The 27,507-nt window shown below is 42.4% G+C and overlaps 2 protein-coding genes across 5 annotated transcripts; both read right to left on the bottom strand.

Moving 5' to 3' along the window:
- Window positions 1-10,217: 10,217 nt before the first annotated feature.
- On the bottom strand, window positions 10,218-11,167 carry LOC309811798 (histamine N-methyltransferase-like; the record flags this gene model as incomplete). Its single annotated transcript, XM_082634971.1, is given in 2 exon segments — window positions 10,218-10,352; window positions 10,356-11,167. Coding segments are annotated over 2 exon segments (876 nt in total). The 5' UTR covers window positions 11,097-11,167.
- A 2,385-nt stretch (window positions 11,168-13,552) lies between these two features.
- MFAP5 (microfibril associated protein 5) lies at window positions 13,553-25,762 on the bottom strand. 4 transcript variants are annotated; one of them, XM_082636334.1, is made up of 10 exons: window positions 25,518-25,762; window positions 24,944-25,003; window positions 23,945-23,980; window positions 20,861-20,905; window positions 20,057-20,089; window positions 19,591-19,626; window positions 17,996-18,022; window positions 17,170-17,257; window positions 16,481-16,554; window positions 13,553-15,204 (listed from the first exon to the last, which is right to left on the bottom strand). In XM_082636334.1, exons 2-10 carry the CDS (start codon window positions 24,999-25,001, stop codon window positions 15,092-15,094), a joined length of 510 nt encoding a protein of 169 aa, XP_082492460.1. In that variant the 5' UTR covers window positions 25,002-25,003; window positions 25,518-25,762; the 3' UTR covers window positions 13,553-15,091. The 4 variants fall into 4 exon arrangements, with proteins under 4 accessions (XP_082492460.1, XP_082492461.1, XP_082492462.1 ...); XM_082636335.1 differs by lacking the exon at window positions 17,996-18,022; XM_082636336.1 differs by lacking the exon at window positions 23,945-23,980.
- Window positions 25,763-27,507: the final 1,745 nt, after the last annotated feature.

Raw genomic sequence — 27,507 nt, 5'->3', positions numbered from 1 at the left:
TGAAGGGGAACAATTATGCACATTATAGTTCAAGGAATTTATAATTTTGTTTAAAGCTTTAAAATAGACAATACTGGAACTTCCCTGGTGGTCCAGTTGTTAAGAATCTGCCTTCCAATGCAGAGGACACAGGTTCGATCCCTGGTTGGGGAACTAAGATCCCACATGCCATGGGGCAAATAAGCCCTTGCGCTCTAGAGCCCGCACACTGAAACTACTGAGCCCACGTGCTGCAACGAAAGATCCTGTATGCCGCAACTAAGACCCGATGCAGCCGAATAAATAAATAAAAATAAAATAGACAATACTTAAAATGACAATATAAAAAAATTAAATGTCAATAAAAGACTAAAATAAAAATGACAGAATCATAGCATCTGAAAGTTGAAGGAAACTTAGCGTTCATCCAGCCTTGTGCTTCTCAAAATGGGATACACATATCTTTACACCTAAATTTGAGTACATGGTAATATATCAGGGAGTAGGTCAAACCTAGAAGATAAACAGGTCATGTTATCCTAGAGCATAAAAGTTTTCCAAAGATATGGGGAAAATAGTGTTTGTATTTAAAATTATTTAGAGTAGAATATAATATGCATGTTAGTTTTCCTTACCCTTATGCTTTTCCCCATTACCCTCTATCACCCTCATTTAAAAAGTAAAATTCCTCATGACATGGAAGGTTTCAACAATTTTTATTCTCCCCATATGGAGAGTAAGCCCACATTTGGCAGGCCCACAGGTAAACAGAGGATCATGTAAAATGTTAAAGAGAAAACATAGATTCCAGGGAAATTTCAGCCCAACATGGGGGGCAGTTTGAGATTATAGCCTCAGATACTCAGCGTTTCTTATTTTACTCTTCTTTATAGGACAGTTTAATGGGAAAAACAAATAGAGAACCAATGATTCCACAATTCTTTGTAGAGAATTTTTGCTAAGGCATCCCAAACAGTGGTCTCCTACCCTCCTGTTTAATCCTATTAACAGGACACCATTGCCCACTTGGTGCCATGAGTTCAGAGGAAGGAGAGACTCCATAATCTAAAGCTTCATAATAGACCTAGTTCTTTTTTTTTCTTTTATAAATTTATTTATTTATTTATTTTTGTCTGAGTTGGGTCTTTGTTGCTGTGCGTGGGCTTTCTTTAGTTGCGGCGAGCAGGGGCTACTCTTCGTTGCGGTGCACGGGCTTCTCATTGCGGTGGCTTCTCTTGTTGCAGAGCACAGGCTCTAGGTTCGCAGGCTTCAGTAGTTGTGGCACGTGGGCTTCAGTAGTTGTGGCCCACAGGCTTAGTTGCTCCACAGCATGTAGGATCTTCCCGGACCAGGGCTCAAACCCATGTCCCCTGCATTAGCAGGCGGATTCTTAACCACTGCACCACCAGGGAAGCCCTAGACCTAGTTCTTGATTGAGACTCTGATGAATGTATAAAATTTTAATAACTAAAGAGTACAGAGCAGAGAGTTTCTGGAGAACAGTCTTGAAGATAGACTTGGGCCCTACAACTGGACCTTTCACCTGTGAAGCACATGACGTTGGGAAAGAATTCTTCGCAAAGTCATTCCAAGAATCTACTTAGCTTTACTGTGTGAGTGAGAAAGCAAGGTATCTGGAATACATGAATATGCTTGATAAAATTTCTCATCCTCTCTCCAAGGGGCAGAAACAACATAAACAAAGGCAGAACTGTAGGAATGGGCTTCCTATGTTTTAGTAACAAGTAGCCTATTCTGGTTTGAGTGATGGCTCATAACAAAAAATAATGACAGATAAAAATGAGATGACATTCACAGTTCATATAAGCTGCTTAAGGAATGCTTTCTAACAAAATGGAGACAAATAACTTGCATAATGGCTATAAAAAATTATTAAAGAGGCATGATTCATCCAGCATAAGGAAATAACTTTATTTCTCAGTAATCTATAGTTCCTGCTCACCTTTCTTCTGTTAAAGGAAAGAAAAATACATCTCTTATGATGACAATAGCATTTTTCATTCCTGGAGATTTGGAGTTAGTGAGATTAAAAGAAACCATTTTGTGGGGTTTCCTTCAGCTATTTTGAAAGTTATTTTCCTTACTAACTACCCTCTCCCCTCACCAACTTCTCTTGAAAAGTTAAAAACCACAGAAACAACATGACTTGGAAATTGTGCCTCTGGTGGCTGAGTTAAGTCTTGGACATCTGGACTTCACCATGGGTAACCTTCATGAGAAGAACAAAACAAGGTGGTGGGGTTTCGTTATGGCCAGTGTGTGAAGCCAGAAGGCCCCCTGGGAATTCTTTAGGGTATCCATTCCTGTGTCTGAGAGATGAGATGCTCAGACAATGACTCCCCAGACCACTATTTTTGGACACCAGGTAGATTGTTCAATATGATACTTTGTTGTTTTTGAAAAGAGCCCAAAAAGGTTTCCACGTGGGTTAAAGTGTGGTTTTTGGAGTGCTTCAACTTCTGCATTTCCCAATTTTTGTTTTTCTCACTTTACTGCCAGGCATATTACTGAATTTCTCTGGGGGTATGAAGAAGTTGAGGGACATATACAGGAATTACTCACTCAGCTTCTGCTGTGCAGCTGCCCAGGACTTATCGAGGTTGAGAGAACAAATAAATATTCATCAAAAGCCTGGGGCTGGTCAAAGGTCTAAAAGAGTTATTTTTGACGGGAACAGTAACCAAAGCTTCATTGATCCCACACATACAAGAAAGAATAAAAAGTTAGGTTTCTATAATCAAACATATGAAAACTTGAATTCTGTCTCCACCATTTCGTAGTGAATCGTCTTTGGGTGTTGCCTGATACCATATGTTTTTTAGTTTCCCCATGTGTAAAATGTGAATAAATAATAGTAATAATAGCTAACCTTTTTTGTGCACTTAATTTATGCCAGGTTCTGTGCTAAGCATGTTGCATATATTATCTCACTTAAGTCTAAGAGGTAGGAACCATTATCTCAATTTTCAGATGTGAACACTGAGGCCCAAATAGTTGAAATCATTATCTTACAATTGCTAAAAATAATTTAAAATCAGTGGCTCTGCAAGTGGCCTAGTGCAGGGAAGGTATGCTATAAGAACAACTACTTTTATAAAACAGTATCTTCTAGGGACTTCCCTGGTAGCACAGTGGTTAAGAATCCACCTGCCAATGCAGGGGACACGGGTGTGAGCCCTGGTCCGGGAAGATCCCACATACTGCAGAGCAACTAAGCCCATGCACCACAACTACTGAGCCTGTGCTCTAGAGCCCACGAGCCATAACTGCTGAGCCCATGTGCCACAACTACTGAAGCCTATGCGCCTAGAGCCTGGGTTCTGCAACGCGAAGCCACCGCAATGAGAAGCCCGCACACTGCAACGAAGAGTAGACCCCGCTCGCCCCAACTAGAGAAAGCCCGCACACAGCAACAAAAACCCAACACAGCCAAATAAATAAATAAATTAATTAATTAATTTTAAAAAGTAGTATCTTCTAATATCTGATAATATTAAGGAAACCAGATACTTGAAAAAATAAATTATTGTCATCAAAGTTAACTCCTCCCATGGTTCAAAATTTTCTGATTAGCAATAAAATATGAGTGCGTAATTTTGAGGTTCTCGTACTTTGAGGTTTGAGCAAGTGTATAAAATTGCATATTCCAGTGTTTAATCCCTGCAGATTTTTTTTGACTCAGTGGTTCTGGACTGCAGCCCAGCACTCTGCCTTTTCAACGAACACCCATTAATTCCAAGCAGGTAGTTAGTTTACATTGGCCTAGTAGACCTCTAGAGTCTTCCCCAGTGGTAAAATTCTATGATTATGTGACTTTATATACCTTTGAAAAAGTGTGTGTGTGTGTGTGATGTGTGTGTTTGCTTACTTAGAAAGCAATTGAAATGCCAGGAAAAATGAGAAGTGCTCCAAATAACATGCAGGTCTTTCTCTTTGTGGGTATGTGTATTCCCAAGACCAAATTCCATAGTATTGGTTTGCTCAGTGATGTAGTATAAGGAGTGATGTGATTTCATTGGTAGAGATAATCTCTTTTTAAAAGATTTATTTATTTTTTTTTTTATTTATGGCTGCGTGAGGTCTTTGTTGCTGTGCGCGGGCTTTCTCTAGTTGTGGTGAGCAGGGGCTACTCTTCGTTGCGGTGAGAGGGCTTCTCCTTGCGGTGGCTTCTCTTGTTGCAGAGCCCGGGCTCTAGGCATGTGGGCTTCAGTACTTGTGGCACGTGGGCTCAGTAGTTGTGGCTCGCCGGCTCTAGAGCTCAGGCTCAGTAGTTGTGGCGTGTGGCCTTAGTTGCTCTGCACCGTGTGGGATCTTCCTGGACCAGGGATTGAGCCTGTGTCCCCTGCATTAGCAGGCAGATTCTTAACCACTGCACCACCTGGGAAGTCCTGGTAGAGATAATCTTGATAAAAACAGCTCTAAAATGAATAAGGGACAGGTTCTGAAGTAAGGATAGCAGATTAAATGTTACCTGCAGAACTGCTATTCTTTACTCTGTCTAGTGACCAACACTCATTGGTATCAGATCATCCCCTCTAGGAAGCCCTGGCACCATATTGGCAAATTCTTCCTCCTTGGCTCTCACCTTTTTTGAAGATCTGTGTTGATCACTGCCTTCTGCAGTAATCATTCCATCACTACTAATTAGATCACATCACCTTTAAAAAAATTATTTATTTTATTTATTTATTTTTGGCTGCGTGGGGTCTTAGTTGCGGCACGGGGGATCCTTCGTTGCAGTGTATGGTCTCCTCTCTAGTTGTGGTGGGTGAGCTCCAGAGCTCAGTAGCTGTGGTGCACAGGCTCTCTATTTGTGCCGTGGGCTCCAGAGTGCACAGGCTCTGTAGTGTGGCATGCGGGCTTAGTTGCCCCGTGGCATGTGGGATCTTAGTTCCCTGACCAGGGATCAGACCCGCATCCCCTGCATTGGAAGGTGGATTCTTAACCACTGGGCCACCAGGGAAGTTCCCACATCACCTGTTGATTTAACTAAATTCAGTATCTTTGAGATTTGAGAAACAGCTACTTGATATCAAATAGTCCCAATTTCCTTAGTGTGTGAACCTGGTTTCCTCCCACCAACAAGTCCCCCATGTTTTTCACCACCCCCAACCCATCCACACATTGGCTAAATGCACCACTAAGATCTCTTCAGTTTGTTACCAGAAGACAGGAAGAGTCAATTTCCTCAGTGCAATTAGAAACTCAGTACACTCAGCACCTTGGTTACTTTATTCAGCATGGCCCTGACTCTCACATGTCCTGGTTACTTTAGACCTCCATCCACAGGTTCCTTAAAGGAGGTATGGCTACAACATAAAAAGTAAAGTAGAAGTTCTTCCTATTAGTAACTTATGTCCTATACAGATAACCTTAAATCCTGATTATGGCAGACACAGAAGGCCACACAGTGTATGATTCCATTTATATGAAATATTCAGAGTAGATAGATCCAGAGAGGCAGAAAGCAGATTGATGGTTATTCAGGTGCTTGAGGGAGCAGGGAATAGTTATGACTGCTTAATGGATATGGGATTTTCTTTTCAGGGTGATGAAAAAAGTTTTGAAAGTAGATAGAGCGGGTAGTTGAACAACAGTGTATGCGTTAAATGTCACTGAATTTTATACTTTAAATGGTTTTTTTTTTTTTTTTTTTGGTATGCGGGCCTCTCTGTTGTGGCCTCTCCTGCTGCGGAGCACAGGCTCCAAATACGCAGGCTCAGCGGCCATGGCTCACGGGCCCAGCCGCTCCGTGGCATGTGGGGGGATCTTCCCGCTCCAGGGCACGAACCCGTGTCCCCTGCATCGGCAGGCGGACTCTCAACCACTGCGCCACCAGGGAAGCCCCTAAATGGTTATTTTTATGTCATATGAATTTCACCTAAATAAAAAATTTTAAGAGCCCTGATTCATTCAGAGACTTCAAGGGGCTGAACACCCGGAAAAAGGGTGAGAGTGATGATAGGTATTCTTTCAGCTGTTGGTATGTGAAAGCAGAGGAGACAGTCCGTAATAAGAGAGGCAAAGGTGATATATACCCTGGAACAGAGGAGAAGAAAGAATAGAAACGGGAATGGGAAGAAAGAACCCAGACAGAAATGGGAAATTCAGTTGCTTACAGGGTGCTTACAGGGAACTGAAGGCTATGGGTGGGACTGTACAAACTTAAGCATCTCTCTGTCCCTGAACAAGAGGAAACACAGTATAAATTAAAGCATTGCGTCATGTCTGATCAAAAATAAAAGCTGAAAAGAAAACATGTGCCATTGTAAGAGGTGAAAGTAGAAACAAGTTGAGTAATAAAGACGCTACTCTAATCTCATGGATGGAAGAGACCATGTCTTACTCATCTTTGTATCCCCAGCACTGTGCCAGGCTCAAAAGTTGTTGACCTAAAGATAATGACTCACACTTACATGGGGGCCTATGTGCCAAGTGCTATTCTTTCTTTTTTTTTAAAAAAAATTTATTTATTTGACTGCATCGGGTCTTAGTTGCAGAACATGAGCTCTTCACTGTGGCATCTTTCATTGTAGCGGGCTCGGGCTCAGTAGTTGCGTCTTGCGAGCTCTAGAGTGTGCGGGCTTAGTGGCCCCGCAGCATGTGGGATCTTAGTTCCCTGACCAGGGATTGAACCCGTGCCCCCTGCATTGGAAGGCAGATTCTTAACCACTGGACCAGCATGGAAGTCCCCCAAGTGCTATTCTAAACATCTAATTCATTTGATCTTAAAATAGTCCCCAGGTTCAAAGACATTGTGCTCTCCTTTTACAGATGAGGAAACTGAGGCACAGAAAGGTTAAGCTCACAATGATGGAGTCAGGATTGGCACCCATGTGGCCTAGCACAGTGTTTGTGCTCTGAAACACTTTCTCAATTTCCTGAAGAAATCAAAGAAACCATGATGAAAAGGTTGACTAAACTAATTCTCCATCCTTCTGAGAAAAGGAAAAACATGACCATCTTTGGCATTTCGCATGTTCTTCCATGTTCTTCTAACCAGATCCATGGCTCACAACTATTGGCTGTCTCCACAAAATTCCAGAGAAGCACAGTTGCTGGGTAGTGAGTGTGGTGTACGAAAGCAAAACGGTCGCCTGCAGTCTAGATTCCCTTACAAACCTTTAGCAAGCTAGTAAACCACCTCTGATTTCTAAACAAGATGTTATTGAGTTTTCCTTTTGCAAATGAATGAGCATTAACCTAAGTTTTAGAACTTAGTTCAGGCATGGTTCTGCCACACTAAACTTTATCCAGTCAGTGGGGCTCTTCCTTTCTCTAAACCTTGTTCCCTGTCTGAAAAATAGCAACAATGATCCCTCTGCTGCCCACCTCACAGGGTCACTCTCAAAATGAAATAATGATGTTTGTTAAAATGAATGAACAAACAAAACACCTGATAGAGCAGTAGGCTCCAACATGCGAGGGAACTTTGGCCACAACAAGCACCGAAGAATCCAGGGCCGGGAGCTCAAGGCCAGGACATCTCCCGAAGGCTGTTTGTCAAGCTGTACAGGTTTCTGGCCAACCATCTCCACCTTCAGCCAAGTTGTGCTGAAGAAGTTGTTTATGAGTTGCTATAACCAGCTGCCCCGTCCCTTTCCTGGATGGTCGGGAAGATGAAGTTTCCTGGCTGGGAAGACAGAATGGCTGTGGTTATGGGAGTTATACCTGACGATGCGTGTGTCTGAGTATAACCCCCAAACTGATGATGCACACCTGCCCAAAGTTCAGGTGTGCACTTCAGGGGAGCAGCTGCGCCCAGAGTTGCATCCCAAAGGCTGAGCTGCATCCCCAAGGCCAGAGGCAAGATCCTTACTTTCCATCACCTGGCTCTGGACTCCCCCAAGAGCTGTGGCACCATCCTGCCCTCTGGTCCTCTCAAGGGTTGCAAAGTGTCCAGGTGTCTGGGCGAGGCCCAGGGAACACCGCACAGCTCCACCCATCCTGTCTGCTCTCCAAGCGCCAAAGGCCGACCCGCCAGCCGCTGCTACAAAAACGAACCTGCCCTGCTAAAACATTTCTGGATACTTAAAAAATTAAATTTAAATTAGGAAGCTCAAACTGTTGAGAAACCAGCATCGGTGGCATTGTACACCCTTAGCAGGCTTCCATACCTCTCCACACAAAAGCTAATCCACAAGGGTCATCTCACTTTGTCACAAGAGAAGGGAGAGTCAAGCTACTCAAGGACAGTTAAGGAGAAACCAATCGGCTTAACTAGGAAAAAAGTCCCATAGTTTTACTACATAATTGTTTTACAGGCGCCAAACCTTTGAATACATGGTCTTGTTAATCCCCAGAACCACTCATAAGGCAGATGTATCACCACCAATTTACAGTTATAACAGAGGTTATTACCTTAGGACCACACAATGTGGGTGCTACATCAGGACTGGCCCGGAAACCAATATCAATTCTTTTAAATTACTTGAAACAAACAGGATGATACAAATGCACCTGATTTAGGGTCTAGATGCCCTGTGTTTAGATGATATAATTTTTAGGTTTTTTTTTTTACATGGCAAGAGAAATTATTCTTGCCCTATGTCATTAGAACATACTGTGATTCTTCTGAATTGTAATTTAATTATTCATAATTAAATTTAATTATGAATTATTGTACTTATCAATTTATTACACATTGTCAGGTCTTTCGATGCTGGGTAGCTAATGGCAGAGAAAAGAGCATAGTTGTTTAACACAATTAAGTTATAGCTCACCTTCCAACAAACAAATTGGTTTCTCTTAATAGCCAATTAAGGAGCTGCCGTGCATGATTTTATATGAACATTTTTTTTTTTTTTTTTTTTTTTTTTGTGGTACGTGGGCCTCTCACTGTTGTGGCCTCTCCCGTTGCGGAGCACAGGCTCTGGATGCGCAGGCTCAGCGGCCATGGCTCACGGGCCTAGCCGCTCCGTGGCATGTGGGATCTTCCCGGACCGGGGCACGAACCCGTGTCCCCTGCATCGGCAGGCGGGCTCTCAACCACTGCGCCACCAGGGAAGCCTATATGAACATTTTTGAAGTACTTTTTTGTTTTCACATTGATTTTGATGTTAATATTACACATTTTCATAGGCTGATTTGTATTTGTATTACTTAATTTTCCTTCTCCCCTAAATCTCACCCATTTTCAAGAATGAGTGAATATATGAGTGTTTTTCTGTGCAGTTCTCACTACCCTTCATTGTAACTCCTTGTGTTTGACCATTTGGGACAGAACAACGTATTAGGAAAACGTATAATGACACAGTTGATACCTCAACGCCCATCAATCCCTTAAGTATAATCCAGGTTATTTTCCATTAAAATGTTTCCTTATACCTGCTCAAAGTGCATCTATTACTTTTTAAAAGAGTTGGGCGGAGGTGAGTCTCACAAATGTATGAGATCATTCCGAGTTCAACCCTTATTGATTGGTATGGAACTCCGATAATGTACTCCCCAAAACTACAGAGTACAGATTTATGGCTGGGTAAACACACAGAAGAAAGGAAAAGGGAATGAAAGAGGAAAACACCAGAGACAGAGAGAAGAATTTCAGGACCCCTGGGTTAAGAAAAAGCTAGAATCTTACTGAAAGTGATTGGACAAATTGAAAGAAAAAAACCCCAAAAACCCGTTATCAGCTTTTTTTTTTTTTTTAATCCATAACACAGGGCTTCCGTGGTGGCGCAGTGGTTGAGAGTCCGCCTGCCGATGCAGGGGACACGGGTTTGTGCCCCGGTTCGGGAAGATCCCACACGCCGCGGAGAGGCTGGGCCCGTGAGCCATGGCCGCTGAGCCTGTGCGTCCGGAGCCTGTGCTCCGCAACGGGAGAGGCCGCAACAGTGAGAGGCCGGCGTACCGCAAAAAAAAAAAAATCCATAACACATATTTTATTAGTATTCCAGGAAATTCCATTATAATCAACAAATGGAAAGGATTTTATTGTCAATAAGCCCGTGAAACTTAGTTGTCTCATTTTTCCAGATTATGTGGTATGTAGACAGCATGTAGTCTCTTTACTGATAGAAGGGATGGGATAAGACCAGCAGTGTCATATGTGATTCCACATGGAAGTCCAAGAATATCTTGGGATTTTCTAGATTTTACATATCAGAGAAAATGCTCTGTTTATGTTATGAGATATATTTATAATTTTAATACACAAATAAGTGAATGATCAAAATTGTTCAAACTATCGTTTTTGAATACATTCTCATGGTGGATATTTATGCCTCAAGCACTATGAAACTCAGACTGTTATTGAAAAGAACCTTTCCCTCTTTCTTTACACTGAGTTCAGGCTCTTGCCAATCTTTCATAATTTCTGCTTTGAGATCAGGTGGTGCTGTTGTGCTGAAGTTTCAGGTTTCTGTCAAAAAATCCCAAAGCAGGTCTCCATTTTCATTGCTGTCAATAAAACAGTCAGATATGTCCATGGTGGACAGAAGGTCATAACACTCATACTTAATCCCCAACTTGTCCAGCATCTGCATGAGGTCAGATGACGTGACATACTGGCAGAGGTCATCCCGGGGTAAGTGAGATCTGTACTTTTTCCATAGCTTGTCCCAGCCACTGGCTCCGGACACAAGAGTAATGAGAATCTTAGCACTGGTAGCTAAGAGACTATGGAAGAATTTCAGAGTGGCTGGGATGTCTTTTACATAATACAGCATCTGAATCATATGAATAAAGTCCCACTTCTGAAGTTCTTTTTTCTCCATCATTCTATTTTGATATTCAGATGATGTCTTCTTATGCCAAGTTAACTTTATGTTCTCGAGGTTTGATGTCTTGGCTACAAGATCTTTGTCCTTGGTGATTTGTGCAGCACTCGGTTCAACAACTTCATTATTGATACTAACTCCTGGGTATTGAGCCTGCACTTTGGAGAGGATATGAAGATCAATTTCACCTGCACCTCCACCAGTGCTTAGAATCTTAATTTCAGATTTTGTGTCTCCAATCCTTGCTGTTATGCCCGGCAGCTTCTCGTCCATGAATTGCTGCATGCACGGATGCTCCGCAGAATTGTTGAGAAACCTCCGGAAAGATTCAACATATCTGCTGTGGTCAGAAAACGAGCTCTTCATGGAAGATGCCATGTTTGGTTTTCTGAGAAAGACAAGGAGGGAAGGGAGGTCTAACTTCCCTCTTCCCTTCCTTCTCTTCCCAGTTCCTTCTTTCTCTCTTCATCCGCACCAGTTTCTATCCAAAAAAACAAAAAACAAAAAAAACACACACACACACACAAAAAAGCCCTGCTTTGAATTTAACGTGCTGGAGAGGCTGGGTTTGCAAAGCTGGTTACTAAGTGACTATCAGCTATTTTTAAAACCATTGAGGGTTTGAGGTGAAGTGAAGCTCATTTTGTCAACAGGAAGCTATGGGCTCTGCACCTCTATTTATATAAACAACATTTGCTTTTCCATCTTGGGTTCTGCCCAGAAGTTGTCATCTGAGGCTGCTTCTGGCTCTGGTTGACTGGTTTTTAGAAAAAAAAAAACAAAAAACTGTGGCCACCTGTTCCTCTCTCTACCACAGAGAAAGTCAAGTCACTTTCGCTGGCGTTTGCTTAGTGAAAAATGCTAAAACACACAAGGATTTCAATTTTTAAAAATTTTTATTTATTTATTTATTTGGCTGCCTTGGGTCTTCGTTGCTACGCGCGGGCTTTCTCTAGTTGCGGCGAGCGGGGGCTACTTTTTGTTGTGGTGCGCGGGCTTCTCATTGCGGTGGCTTCTCTCGTTGCAGAGCATGGGCTCTGGGCGCACGGGCTTCAGTAGTTGTGGCTCATGAGCTCAGTAGTTGTGGCTCGTGGGCTCTAGAGCACAGGCTCAGTAGCTGTGGCTCACAGGCTTAGTTGCTCTGCGACACGTGGGATCTTCCCAGATCAGGGACAGAGCCCATGTTCCCTGCATTGGCAGGCGTATTCTTAACCACTGCGCCACCAGGGAAGTCCCAAGGATTTCAATTTTTATTGGAGTGTTGTATTTTTAACCTAATCTTTGCCTCCCTGAATTTGACTAAAGTCTAAGCACAGTCCTGCCCCACCTCCACTGTGCTTCTGATGTTCATTCTACCCTGTAAGGTTCCAGATGGATCGGTATGGAACTCGGGTCCTCTTCACCACACTTTGCAAATTCCCTTCTCCCAGACAGATTTGTGAATTCCCAGAGCCTCCGAGTTCCCCTGCTCTGATGTCAACCCATCATCCCTCTGCCGTCTCCTTATCCCCCTTATCTGGTACTCTTCCAACTTCTGTTTCTTCTCAGATGTCTCTCTTGTGTTACAGCTGCTTCAGTACAGAAGGAAGGTGAACCTTAAGAGACTGCCAGTTGCTTGCACCTCTGACCAGGTGTAAAGTATTTGGCTAAACATCAGCTTTCACCACGAGTGCCCGAGACAGGGGAGGGAGGAGCTTGTGGCTGGCGACATGTACTGCTTGAGGTCATCAAAAGTGGGGAGACAGCTTGGGGTTTGCACCGTCTGAGTCAAATGAATACTTAGAGAGTGTGCAAGGCGCTCTTTTTAGAGAGTATACTGCACACTTGAATTTCCAGAACTTCTTCATTCAAGGAGGAAGGAGAATTTTCTTTAATCAGAAGCATGAAATATGGGAAAAGGTTAGGCTCAGAGCAGGATCAACTCAATTTTGGAAGAGAAAATAAGAGTAAAACTTTTTTTTTTTAGGTGAGGTGAGTAGGCAGGTGAGTCTCTTCAAGGTACCAGGAAGGCATTCAGTCACAAATTGCTTAAAGGTACTTTTACCCGATCTGTTAATTCCAACATTAAAGATCCATTTTTTAGTTCAAATAACTTTTTCACCAAGTTCCTTGTTTGAGAGGGTTGTCATTTGTGTTCACCAGGAAAAAAATAATATTGATACCATAAAGAGTGAAATGTTTTCACATCCTTTTATGGGGAGGATCAAGGAAAGAAAACTAGAACATCGGGAACTGAAATGGGTCGAGAGTAAAATGCAACAAGAAGGAGGTGAATGGAATTCTGCAAATGGGGAAGAAAGGATAGAGGGAAAGAACTAGGACCAAAACCAACCCCCCAAAACTGCCCTGGGACTGTTCTTAGAGGAAAGTTATGAGGGAAAATAAGCCTTTGTAAGGGTAAGGAAAGAAAGGACGGAAAGTGAGTTAGAAGTGTTGGTTTACATATACAGAAGAGTACAAAAGGCAGAGGATATCAGAACAGTGCAAAACGGCAAAGCACAGGAATTTGATGATGCAAAAGAAAAGCGAGGGTGAAACACAAAACTTCACCCAGTAAGACTAAAGGAGGCAGAAAAGAAATGGAATTTTCTGGAGGACCTAGGAGGGGACCACATCTGGGGGAGAGTAAACAAATTTGTAATGTTGGAGAACCAGTGGTCAAGTTGTGGAGGGAAGGAGGAAACAATGGAGAAGAACAGAACAGAGAAATGTGAGCGATGCTGCTACTCAGCTTTCAAAATGGGATAAAAGCCTAAGTTCAGGCCTTCTTTCTAAACATAGAAAAAGAAGGAACCAGACCAAAGACCACTGTCTTCTGAGAAAGAAATTGGGAACATTTATTTTAAATGTTTAATTTGCAATATACCCAATACTGGGATTGGGGTGCTTTCTGGTGGGAATGCCACCTCTCGTTCAATAGGCAATCAGAGGGTCAAGTTCATGAAGAGGCTCAAATGATTCTTGGAAACTCTGTGCCTATGAGATGCCTCTACAGTGGTTACAATGTCCATTGACTATGTCTGTCTATATACGAGTACATTTGATTTGAGAGATTGGGGTAGGGCTTACATGCTTTGGAGCTTTTCTAGCTTCTCTTTAATCAGTTGTGCAAATCCTATTAAACTAAATTGCTTCTTAACAACAAGAATCTTGTCCTCATTTAGGTAGTATTTCCGCAATGTGAAAAGGAATCCAACCCTTACCAAGTTGAATTCTGTAATGTGTAACATCTAGGCTTTGAGAAAAACAAATAATGCATTTAAATCTCAAACCATCGAGTTAAAAGAAACCTTAGAACTAACATAAATTTAACTTTGTCATGTTAAAGATGGGGAAATTAAACCAGGGCCTAATGAGAGAGCATGACTTAACTGAGGCTACCTGATTACTGCTAGAGCCAGGATTAGAATGCAGGTTGCCTGAATATTGTGTTTCTTTTACTCTATCCTGTAAACCATCAGGTAAACTTTATACTTGTGTGTTAAAGTTCAGGTCTGAATTCCCTTCTTATGCCCCAAATCAGGCTACTCCAGAATCCATTTGCACAATATAATCTCTACAGATTTTGGTAAGTGGTGAGGATGAAAGAAGTACCAACCACTCAAGGAAATTAGGAGCAATGATATGGTTTCACATTAAGTTGTCTAATTAACTTGTGGAGGTGGGCTAACCCCCATACTACCATAAATGAGTGGGTAAATGAGACTTGCTAGCCCTACTTGCCGACTGAACAACTGCATGAAAAATGCAATAGTTTTATACCTGGTGTACTCCTCTCTCTTTAGCCTCGGTCTTATATAACTCTTGGCTCTGGAGAATTTTCTACGACTACAAAAATTACCATAATTCTTCTCCTAAAAAGGACCTACCAGGCAAATGTTAGGACAATGCAGCAAAATCGTTAATAAAAGTAAAGGGGACTATGTAGGTGAATGGGGGTTAATCTAGGAAACTCTTGAATGAAAAATAAAGTTCCATGGTTAGTTAAGGTAGACAGTGATAGCGTCTTCCACCCTAAGATCTATCTCAAACAGATTCAGTAGTTAATTATTATTTTTAATAATTTTATTGAAGTTTATTTTCCCTTGAAATTGTATGTAGAATGTTTGTATCTAAGCCACATGGTATATCTACTAGGTCTATGATATGGGGAAGCAGCAAAACCATGCAATACTATAGACTATTTTAAGTACTGAAAAATGAGATAAATGGATGAAAATCAAGAAGTAGGGGCAAAAGCTAGACATTGCGATGGGATTGGTTTAAGAAATACTCATGTCTATGGGTTGGCTGACAATGGTTGGACAAGAAGTTCCCTCTTAGAGCGTTCTCTCCCTCCCACCCACACATTCTTTCTTTCCTCTTCCTTGACATCACAGACCACTGGGTCTCTGCAAGTTCACATCATCACAGGGAGGAAGGCGGAAATAGCTGGAGCGACGGAGTCGCCTTGGGGGTAGACCAGCCATCTGACGGCAAAGTTCGTCTAGAAGAGAAACAGAGCATAATGGGATGAGGATGCAGGACGATGGCAAGGGCTCGTGTCTTAAGGAAAGGGAAGACTGCAGGGTGGTGTAGTGAAAAGGTTGAAGAGAAATAGATGAGGGTTAGAACCCCAGCTCTGCCACTTACTGGTTATTTACTCCCTACCAGAAAGTTTAACTTTTCTGAACCTCACTGTCCCTTTCTGTAAAGCAAGCATTAAAATACCCCCCTCAACAAGGTAGTTGTCAGTATGAAAATGAAAACATGGATGCAAAGGTACCTAGCACACTGGTGGTCGGTAAATTTTAGTTTCCTTTATACACCTTGCTCCCATTTCTTTGAACTGTGGACTTATTAAACAGCAAAAATATGAGGTCCAGTCATTCAATATACATTTAAATGTTTACTATGTGCAAATGGCTAACTTTAGCAAGTCCCCTGAGACACTTGAAAGTGCCTAGAGTCCCAAATACTCATCCTCAATGTCAAGGTGCTTCCCTTGCAGGTGGCTTGCATAGAGCCAATTGGGGGCAAGCAGCAAGTTTCCTTCTGCGAAGTTAAGTACAGCTCTTACTCAGGGGCTCGGTGCAAGGCAGGCTGCTGAGTCAGAGTGGCTTTCGTGTGTGGTGCCTTGCCGACCACAGCCATCGTTTGGGGCTGGCCAGGGGCAAGGTGAGAAATATCTTTTTTCCCACCATGCATAGTTTATAACCACACACTCTGGACCCTTGTAAACTCTTTCTACCTTCCTCTACCTCTGACATTTCACAATAAGCAAGGTAAATGGTTCTTGGAATCGGTGGACTGTTTAAAAGGTAGCCGGTGTCTAGGAGTCCAGTTGATTTTTCACATATCCAAATGCTACTCTGCCTCCAAATCAGTGGCTTTCCCCGCCCCACCAGAGTTATGAACGTGGCTGCAGACTAATAGAGACTGTTATTTTTAATGGCTGACTTGGCCTTCCTTCTAGAAGTCTGGTGAATGATCTTCAAAGCAACCAGAGCATCTGAAATTTCTATCTCTATATAAGAGAAGTTAGGGGTTACTGTCTAGCTGGAAAGAGATCTGGGGAGGGGTGCTTTTCTTAGGTTATGCATATAGTAAGCATACAGCTTTCCTTAGATTGTTTATCTGAGGTAACTTGTTGGAATGGGAGCTATTGTACGTCAGGGAGTAGCCTAAAGCCCTCCTGCAAAGCCAGACCTTGGACCTTGTAGCATCTTGTGCCTAGTTACCACTCTCATTACTGTCCCTCCCCACTAAAAAGCCAGTCTTACCTTTCATAACTTCATGCTCTTTACAGACGAGACGGGAGCAGACCTCGTTGTTGATGATGTACATACGCCGTAAACTGCCACCGGTGCAAATGTCACGGGGCAGGAAGGAGATAGAAAAAGCATTGAGAGGGAGAACTAGCCTCGGCCTTCAACTCCTGTATTTCCCACTCTTCCCTATCTGTTCTCCCCTTATCTGGATTTCCTTCAGTGCTTCAGACTGCTTGCTCCCGCTCCCCACCCACCCCACCTCCCCAAGTAGTGTAGGAGATGGAATGGGATCAATCACTCTTCTTGGTGACACTTTGCACACTCCACCTAGACTCAAGCTTCATACTCCTCCCCACTATTCCCTACTATTTTCTACCTTCACACTTGGATGTTTAACTCCAGCCTTTTTCAGTGAGGTGGTAAATTTGATAGACTGGAGTTTCCCTCATGATGATCCTACCTCTAGCCCCCACCTTCATTTGCCTTCTAGCATCTACACTTGTTAGTCAAACCGTTCTCTGTGTGCCTTAATCCATACTCCACGTTCTCATTGGCACCTTCAGGAACAGCTAAGAGGATTATGCTAAAAAAAAAGTCTGCCCTTCCAAAGACTGAAATTCCACAGTCGATGCTCATTCAATAGTTACTGACATGAAAGCCCTATCATGGACGATGCTCTCTAGGTGTTCTGGGACCTTTACCTGGTAAAGCATAATTGATGGATGCATTGCTTCACTGGCCGATGCACAGAGTAGAGTCTTGTGCAGGCAAATTTCTCATCCCGGCACTCTGAAGAGGCCCAACATAAAAAACACGGGGAGGCATAACAAATAGACATGAACAAAGGGTTAAGGGGATGGAGGAGGGGAGATAGAGTTGGGGAAAACCTACAAAGGAATCTCTACAGGGGGTCACTGTAAGTTGGGGCATGTTCTTCCTGTCACCCAAACAAAGCAATGATAGAAGTTGGCTAAAAAATGAAATTTAGGTGCTTCCCTACCTGGAAGGAAAGTGGGTTAAAATAGTCCCTGAGGTCTCTTCTAAGAAAAAAATCCTTCTAGGGTTATACAGGTGGCAACATGAAATATCAAATGCTAGCAGTCCCATTCTGAAGAATTTGAATTCTAAGGTGGGTCACTATTTCTCTGTTCTGGTGGGTTTTCAACCCTATCTGCACATCAGAATTATCAGTACATTAGAGAAAGCATGACATCTACAGTCATATGGAGTCCTTGCAGTCACTTCCCAACCCACTAACCAACAGATAGTGTCCAAAAGTAGTTTAGGGAGAGGACTGGTCTGGGACCATGCAACAGTGGTCCCATCTTTTTCCCATGACTTTTAGAACAGGAGCTCGTAAAACGGTGGGGTGGGGTGGGAGGATAATGAAGAGTACTACAAATACGCTTTGAGAAAGAATTGGAAATAAACTAGAAGATGTACCAAGTATCCTCCCAAGAACAAGGACAAGGAATTCTCAGGAAGGAAAAAAAAGCTTAAAAAAAGACATGCAAAAGACAATCATACCTGTGGTGGTATTTTTATCGGGTGAGGCTAGAAGGCAAAAATTTTATTCAGTTATTACTGCTTCTAGAAGTCACTGCCCTGTAACTGTCATGTTGCCTTACTTGAGACCCACGTGGGGCACCCATAAATAGATGAAATAATAACTCTTTTTTTTAGCAACTTCTAAAAGAAAACCCATAATGGGGTGTTTTGATCCACAAAATTGAAGAGATTTAACATGATTTTAAATGATTTTTGTCTTTCTCCTTTCTTTCCTAGAGAGTTGAGAAACTTATTGTATTGAGAATATCTTTGTTTCTATCAAGCGGCAAATTTAGTAGAAACACAAGGCAATGAGCCATGCTCAGAAGAGCGTCATCCTAGAACTAAGGGGAGAAAAGATTATTATCCTGCTGTGGAAGCTCTAGATACATCATCATGGGTTCTTGGGTAAAAGTTATTTGGTAAAGAATAGCAAGGGTCATAGTCACATCCAGCCCTAACCTAGGGGCAAGTTAAATACCAGCGAAGTTTGTAAAATGGTGAATAAGTCAAGGAGTAAGATGAGTCTTGAGGAAATAGACTAACCACGGGAGTTATCTGTAAAAATGTCTTTGGAAGGGTTGCTTATAGGATACCATAGGAAGAATGCTATATCTATCCCATGGTTTCAATTACAGGTTTATATGTTGAGAATTCTCAAACTTATATGTCTAGCCCAGATCTTTCTCCTAATAAGCTCAAGACCTACAAATCCAACTGCCATTTTGTGGAAGAGTTCATGGATTTTTTTTTTTTAAATCGTTCCATATCTCAAACTGCCTTATCTTTCCCCTTCACCAATTCACATTGGTGCCACCATCCACCCAATAGCTACCATCTACCTAATAGAAAACTGGACATGATCTCAACAGTCCCTGCTGACTGACAGCTCATTTCTCTCCCTTACCTCTAACGTAGTTCAGGCCATCATATTTTATTGGAACTAGGCAAAAGCATTCTCGCTGGCTTTCCAGTTCATGAATCTGCTTAGGACCTTCCTTTGCATGCACTATTCTCTGATTGGTTTTCATTTCCATTCTAAGCCTTTGCCCATATTGTTTTCTTTACCTAAAAGCTCTTCCCCTTTCTATTCACTTGTCTTTCAAGAATCAACCTAGTCAATATGCTTTCCATAAAAGCCTTTCCTAACTCCCAACACAAAGTATAGTCAAGGACTCTTTGAGTCTTCCACAGCTTCTTTTGCTTATCCTGATTATAGCATTAGTAAAACTGAATAAGGTTATCCATTCCTTTGTCTATCTTGTCTACTAGACAAAAGATATCTAGAAGAAAATCAGTTTTGTTCACCCTTGTCTTGCCTTTACCCATCCAGTCTCAGAAACTTGGAGAGAAAAATCAAGTCTTGGTATTTTGTGTATCAAACCCCTTACGCAGATCTTGCTTGTTAGGGGATCAAAAATGTCTTTAGTTTAAATTATACTGTTGGACAAATGTGCTACATAAAATGGTAGCCCTAATTAGGATCCTTCACCAGCCATACTGCCTTCTGTCATGGGGGATAGGGAAAGACCAGAATGGGCCTGGTGGCCCTGGGATCCCAGATCTGAACTTACCCAGCTCATCTGTGGGAGGCTTGATGTCGGCCAGAACTAAAAAGGCACAAAACAGTGGTGTGAGGAGGGTTTCGAATTGGCAAAGGGGAAGGCAGAAGGCAAGAGGGAAGAATATAGATAACAGGCCAAAGTCAAGACTATGGCTGGGTTTGTGTATTATGTCCAAGGGAATAAAGTTAATTGAAAATAACTAAATATTTTTTTAATATTATTTGGCCTATTGACATTATACTAATTTTTGGAAGACTTTAATTCATGCTTTTTTAAGCTATTAATCCACTTTGCTTCCTGTTTTTAGAGGACTAGGAGGATTCTTTCCTTTTATCCCACCGTCCCTGAACAACATCCCTTTCCCTGTGATAAAAATATATGATTAATTCAAGAGCTGGAATAAATAATTGTGAATATTAACAAGAATCACGCCATCTTTAAGGAGATGAAACATACCTGTAGGAGTGAAACCTACCTGTTTCGTCTGTAGCAGGATCATTCACCAGATCTGCAAAGATACAACATAGGGAATGAAAAATGCAAGTCGGAAAAGTAGCAAAGAGGGAGCAGGATGAAGGGATGATGATCTAAAAGGAGGCAAGATTGAAGTGAAAGAATGTGGACTCTTGGGGAAAATATAAGGGAGCGATAAAAAGATTGGGCATGTTTAGAGCCCTCGGTGGCATCTAAGATAGACAACAGAGCTCTGAACCTCAGCAAGTCCCCTACATACAAATGAGTTCCGTTCCGAGAGCACGTTCGTAAGTCCACTTTGTTTGTAAGTCCAACAAAGTTAGCTTAGGGACCCAACTAACACAATCGGCTATGTGGTGCTGTACTGTAATAGGTTTATAATACTTTTCACACGAATAATACATAAAACACAAACACAAAAAATAAACATTTTTAATCTTACAGTACAGTACCTTGTAAAGTACAGTAGTACCAACTACATCACTGCTGCTTTTACGCTTGCTTCTGGACATCCTGGGCTTGAAATAAAGATACTGTACTGCTGTACTCTATACAGTACCGTACAGTAAAGTACACAAAAGCACATCCACTTGTAGAGGATGCACACACGTGACAATGTACGCCAGACACGAGAACTAACTTAGGTGACTGGACATGAGAACGTTCAGATCTTTGAAAGCTCGCAACTTGAAGGTTTGCATGTAGGGGACTTACTGTTCTAGTCTTCCTTTAAGGAAGGAGGTACAGACCTCAACCCTTCTATCCCCAGTTTGAAAGCAAAGAAATAAAGAAAAGAGTATCCTACTAGGATCTTCTGTGAATGTCTCTGGAGTCACTGGAGTCACATCATCTGCATAAAAACAATCGGGAAACATTTTCTGAGCATTCTCTGTCCCCCACCCCTACCCTTGCACGCCCAGTAAATGAAATTGACAAGCACAGTAGACTCATAGTAAGATCCCAAAGTGTTTTTCTTTCTTTGCTTCCCAGCCTAAGTCCTTTCCCCTGTGACCCAAACAAATGTCGCACTTTCCTACTTCCATGAATATACCTGTACAGTCCTAACCCTAGAGAGTCCTTCTCCCTGTATGCTCCTTATTTAGAGGAATGAATGAACTACATGGCAATTAGACAGTCCACCACAGGCACGCCCTTTCTCGGTTAGACTTTGGTTAAGCGTTGGACTGCAAGAATGACTTCTTCATCCTAGCATATAATAACAGATACAGCTAATTTGGGATTACTATGTGCTTGCTTTTACAGATGGTAAAACTCAGGACCAAGAGAATAAATAACTCACACAAGGTCATAGAGCTTGTTAATAATTATAATGGATTGATGACCTCTTTGCGATACTTATTTAAAATGAAAATTGTTTTTCTCAAACAGACTGTGGTTTTTAAAAACTTTTTATTTTATATTGGAGTATAGTTGATTAACAATGTTGTGATAGTTTCAGGTGTACAGTAAACTTATTCATTTATACATTTACATGTATCTATTCTTTTTCAAACTCTTTTCCCATTTAGGTTATTTAATATTGATCAGAGTTCCCTGTATACAGTATACAGTCCCTGTTGATTATCCATTTTAAATGTAGCAGTGTGTACATGTCAATCCCAAACTCCCTAGCTATCCCTTCCCCCCCAGTAACCATAAATTCGTTCTGTCTGAATCTGTTTCAAGCAGACTGATTTTGATATTCATAATTTGGATGTAATTGGATATCAGTCTGATGATAGGCTTTACACAAAAGAGTGTTCACAAAAGGTAACATTGGTAGTTTTCTGATGCTCAGTGATAAGTGAGGTAAAGAGAGGGGAGAGGAAATGCCTTGTTGTTGATCCTTGGAAAGTAAATGCCGGAGGGGAAGAAATAAAAATGGTCCAGGTCTTAAGGTGGAAGCTATTTGGATAAACTAAGAAAACTGTATCTGAAACTGTAAATAACAGCAATTCCTGAAACAAATAGCCTCTGCTTTAAAAAGCAACATAACAAAGCAGTGTGAAGAACTAAATGTTTGTTAAACATCCCACCTGTAATTAACCTTCATGGTAAATGGCTTATAGTCATAATCTGTTTTACCCACTAGAGGTCAGCAAAATCACAGTTTGCCTTGAGGTCAGTTTACAAATGTCAGATTTAAAATCTGGTGAGAATAGCATTTTTATAAAGCATGTCAGAGTTACTGATCCTTGCACTAGAAGCAATACACAAAACATTTTGAAGGAATTTCCCCTGCTTATTCCTTACCTCATCCTTTAAAAAAAATTCCGGATAGAAGGTCATCAGATTGACAACAGCCTCATCTTTAACACTCAGTATAAGCTTTTGTCTTCTGGAACAATTTTTTTTTTTTTTTCTTTTTTCGGTACGCAGGTCTCTCACTGATGTGGCCTCTCCCGTTGCGGGGCACAGGCTCCGGACACGCAGGCTCAGCGGCCATGGCTCACGGGACCAGCAGCTCCGCGGCATGTGGGATCTTCCCAGACCGGGGCACGAACCTGTGTCCCCTGCATCGGCAGGCGGACTCTCAACCACTGCGCCACCAGGGAATCCCCCGGAACAAATTTTGATAAAAGGAATTCAAGTCTGCTACAGTCCCACAGGATATTTGAAAAGCCACTGACCTGAACCATTCCAGAAGCTGTAAGAAGGGAGTGGATTCTCCCCAGGGTGCAGCCCTATCCTGCCCTGTTTCCCATTCTCTCCAGCTACATTCCAGTCCAACCACGCACAGAAACAGAGGGAGCAGTGGGCGAAAAAAGGGTTTGAGAGTATCCTGGCTGTCTCCTCAGAATTCCAGGCAGAGTACTAGTTTTCTGTATATTCCTCAGTTTACCCACCTTTTCCATGAGCTACCACCATTTGAATGCTTTATTAAGGATTCGTGAGTGTTCCCTGAAGGAACATTTTCATCATCTCTTGTACTAGCTCTGCATCACAAATCATAAAATAGGACTGGACCTTAACCAGCCCAAAGAAAGGAATTTGGATTTTTAGTTTTGCTACTGCTGATTGTGACCTAGGTTCAAAAATGTAGGGATTCAGACCTCCATATCCACAACAGAGAAAAAAAAAAAGCTTTTCTATATTTTAGCTTCTCTACCAGGATGCACAGTAAGAAATGATATTGTGCCTCAGTATATACAAAGAAAATTGAAACAAGTTTAATAAGATAATACTTTACTCTGGTAATGTACTTGCAGTGTACTCTATTTTTATTTTAGTCTATCCTAACTCATTAAAAGCCCCAGTTGTGACCCACTCATTTGGGTTTTGACCCATTAACAGGTTGCATACTGCAGTGCTCTCAGGGGTTGGGAAAAGCAAGAGAACTTATGTTAGATACCTGGAGGCAGCCTGGGAATGTTGATTAGAGTATCTTTCATCAAGCTGAAGGAATTGGCCCTTTGGAAGCCAGAACTTTTGGGTTCTGTCTGATTGTGCCACAGTTGCTCTGGTGCTGGGAAGACTTCTTATGTCTGCACTTCAGTTTCTCCACTATTACATGGTTAGGAAAATGTTTTCTGTTAGGATCTGTGGGCATTTTCCAAGGGAGTGGAAATGAAATGGACATAGAGAAGGTCTGGGGAAAGTTATTTCAGTAGTTCAAAAGAGAACAAGAATGTGTTATGAATGGGATCTTAGTTCCCAGACCAGGGATCGAACCCGTGCCTCCTGCAGTGGAAGCTTATAGTCCTAACCACTGGACCGCCAGCCAATTACCAGGATAATAGGATTGTTGAACTAGTGAATTAGATCCTATTATTTCCCACACCTTGGCAATGCATCTCTGTGTTGTATTACAAATTCTTGAACTCTAACCGTTTGGCTACATTGTCCTAATAAGAACCTCATCAGAGCCCAGTTCCAAGGGTTCACCTACCTCCTCTTTGGCTGTTGACCCCTAGGGGTGTCCAGTCTGTATCAAAGGAAGGAGAAAATGTATGTGAATGAGTCCAGCTCTGTACCCCGTAAAGCTTGTATAAGATGAACCAGAAAATGATGGGAAAATTGTACTTTATCTTTCAGTGTTTTATTTGTGTTATAGCTCAGTATAAAAGTACTCAGAGCGTTAGTGCTACACACAGACATGGGAACACGCAAAGAGAGCAGATTCCTGAGAACAAAGGCGAGCTCTACTATGCCCTGACTCAAGAGGCCCTCTTGCCCTCAGTCCAGCCAGAAGGGGTAGGGTCCTGATCCACACGCAAGGCCAGCAGACTTTCTGATGTCCCATCCTCTGTCCCCACAGCCAACCCCTCTTAACTGCACTACTGAACAAGGCCAAAAGTTATCATCTCACCGTCTGCATTTGGCCGAATGAGAAAAAAAAAAAGAAGAGTAGGATTTTTCGAAAGCCAAGGTTCACTTTCTGTGATCAATCTTGTAGTTCGACTCTTTGAAATCTGTGAAGATCATTTTTCATTTGTGTATAGATGTGGCAACATATTTTCTGTGTGCATGTGAATCTGCTTGTGTGTAGGCTGGTACTCGTGTTTCTTAGGTGTATATATTCACTGTTTTCCTTCACGGTTTAAACTGGAGTTTCTTGTGAGGTGATCCTTCTATGTTTGTGTATGCATTTGTATATATCAGCTTCTTTATCCTTTGGGTTTTTTTTTTTTCTTCACTGCCTGGCTTGCGGGATCTTAGTTCCCCCGACCGGGGATTGAACCCACGGCAGTGAAAAGTGACGAGTCCTAACCACTGGATGACCAGGGAACTCGCCGTGTTCTTCTCTTTAATGGCAGTTCTGGAGCTCAATAGCAAGCATCTCTTCTCCTAGTCCCCTTCAGCCTCATTCCATCCACCCTCTAACATACACCTTCACCCACATCTGAGGCGCTGACATTTTAGGGAGAAAAAAAAGGTAGGGACTCACCAGAGGGAATGATGAGTACAGTGAGAAACAGCAGCACTTTGGGTCCCAAAAGCAGCATATCTGACAGGTGGGTGGGGAGAGTAGAGATTTCAATTCCAGGCAAGGATATCTGTAGGATCTCTGTCTCTGCATCTTCCCAGGAACTTTCCGAGTGCCCCATAAGTCTCAGACCCTTCCTCTCTTTCACTCAACGTTTGTCCTTCAAATTCTATTCTTTGATCATTTGCCATTCTTCTCTCTCCTTTTTTTCTACCAAGTCAGAGGCAATTTTATACTCTAAATGGTTCATGATGGCCCCCGCCCTGTGGCCTCTTTCAACCCTAGTGTCTAATCTTCTGTTTTGAAATCTGTGGCTTTTTAACATCATCGGCTCATCTTGGTGTCTCCTTATTGGGATTCCATGGATAATTGGGATGTCTGTTCAATTCTAAGTCAGTGACATTCCCCATTGCGCTCTTCCAGCCCTTCAAAACACCACACACACACACACACACACACACACACACACACACACACACACACACACACTCCCTACCCGTGTCTATTTAGGGTTTAGACAATCAAAACAACTCACTGTTTATGGTTCTCTGCTCTTTCCACCGAGTCCTTTGGTCGTTGAATGTGTCTCTCTCCTTCTCACTCTGTTCCACTTTGGCTGGAGAGTAAGATGAACAGGGCCACTCCCTGGAAAGGACTTCAGATTTGGCCTACTCTGAAACAATGAGATGAGGGAGAGCGAGGAAGAGAGAGAGAGAGGGAGGGAGGGAGAAAGCCGGGCTACAGGAGTCTGATGCTGTGCTACAGTATGAGGCTGGGAGGAGAAGGGGGTTGGGGCTTTGCAGTCACTCACACCCTCATTCCAAAGGTTATGACCACATTGATGCTGCTGCTCCCTTGAAGGGTTGGCTGGCGCTCATATGTGCCTTTCTTCCGTGAGCCACGTTCTGGCCCCAGCCTCCTTTTCTCCTTGGGTTCCTTCTTACCTGAAGAGCAGCTCCCCAGCCCCCTCCCCGGTCACGCACCCAGAATCTGTTTCTATTTTTCTGGTCATCTTCCATATTGGAATCATTCCTCTAGCCCCCTTTCTCACTTTTGTCCTTTTAGAATTCCACACCAAAAATTTTCTTTGTATCCTTTTATTATTTTTTTAAATTTATTTTTTAATTTTTTGGCTGCATTGGGTTTAACTGTTGTGCACGGGCTTTCTCTAGTTGTGGCGAGCGGGGGCTACTCTTCGTTGCGGTGTGCGGGCTTCTCACTGTGGTGGCTTCTCTTGTTGCAGAGCACAGGCTTTAGGTGTGTGGGCTCAGTAGTTGTGGCTCGCGGGCTTTGTTGCTCCGCGGCATGTGGGATCTTCCTGGACCAGGGCTCGAACCCATGTCCCCTGCATTGGCAGGCGGATTCTTAACCACTGCACCACCAGGGAAGCCCCTCTTTGTATCCTTATGTTTCTCTTTTTTCTTTGCCTCTTTCTTGACCTTACACGTTTGACTCTCCCACCATCCCCCCTGCCCCTGTCACACGCCTTTAAGAATCTCATATATTGCTACATCCAAGCAAACAGACAGTACATGAGTTTTGTCCAAGAGGAGGGCTGCTGTCTTAGGAAAAGTTAAGGAACATAGAACCCTCATCTTTTTGAAATGCGGAGGAGCTCCATGAGAGGAGATCCCAGCCTTATGTTGTCTTTTGTCTTTGTTGAAGCTTATATTAAGAATCTTGGTTTCTGGAATCTTAAGGACAAAAATGCTATCAGAAGCCCAAAGAAAATTGGGAGCCAAGTTCATTCTGCTTGCCTTATTTTCCATCAGTACTTTCCTTCATGTCACGTAATATGTACATAATGTTTTCTCTGATCCAGGAGCTATAAAAACTTTGTCTTCACTCTTATTCCTAGAAACTCTGGTGCTTAGACCATTACAATATCTCCACTTCGGAGGAATAAACTTTAATTACAGAAACTTCAAATCTGAAGAATGGTTGCCCTTATGTGCCCTCGCAGTGTGTAAACTTCAAGTTATCTGTTAGCTTCTTTAGTCTATATTTTGTATTTCCCTGATGAGCTAAATTAGTGAAGTGTACAGGTAGACAGAGCAGATAGTATTCATGGATTACAGACCAAAAGAAAGAAGAGAGTAAATGATGGAAGGGAAGAAGGAAGGAAGAGAGGGAGGGAGGGAAGGAAGGAAGCTGTCACGAGGAAAGCAGAGGTATGGACACAGTCAGAAATAAGCACATAGCACCTCTGGTTTCTCTTAGGAAGCTATACCTGTTCCATCTCTGAGATACATGGGTTCTGGTCAGTCCCCAGAACAAATCTGTGCACAAAGCCCAGCTTTTCCTGATCAGACCTGTCCAGAACTTGACCTTTTCCCATCTGTCCCACAATGAGAGTGCAGAGGCTACACAACAGATGTCTGGGGAGAGCCAGGGCAACAAAAGGCAGGGACGCAGGGGTCGGGGAAGAGACAAAAGCAGACACAAAGCAGAACTAAGGCAGGGCATACGACAGAGAGCCTAGAGCCATACTCATGTTTTCCATGAAGCTCAGACAGATGGAGAAA

This window comes from Mesoplodon mirus (assembly GCF_964341445.2).
Source record: "Mesoplodon mirus genome assembly, chromosome: 11".
NCBI classification, from domain to species: domain Eukaryota; kingdom Metazoa; phylum Chordata; class Mammalia; order Artiodactyla; family Ziphiidae; genus Mesoplodon; species Mesoplodon mirus.
This window is presented reverse-complemented; position numbering and strand designations above follow the sequence as displayed.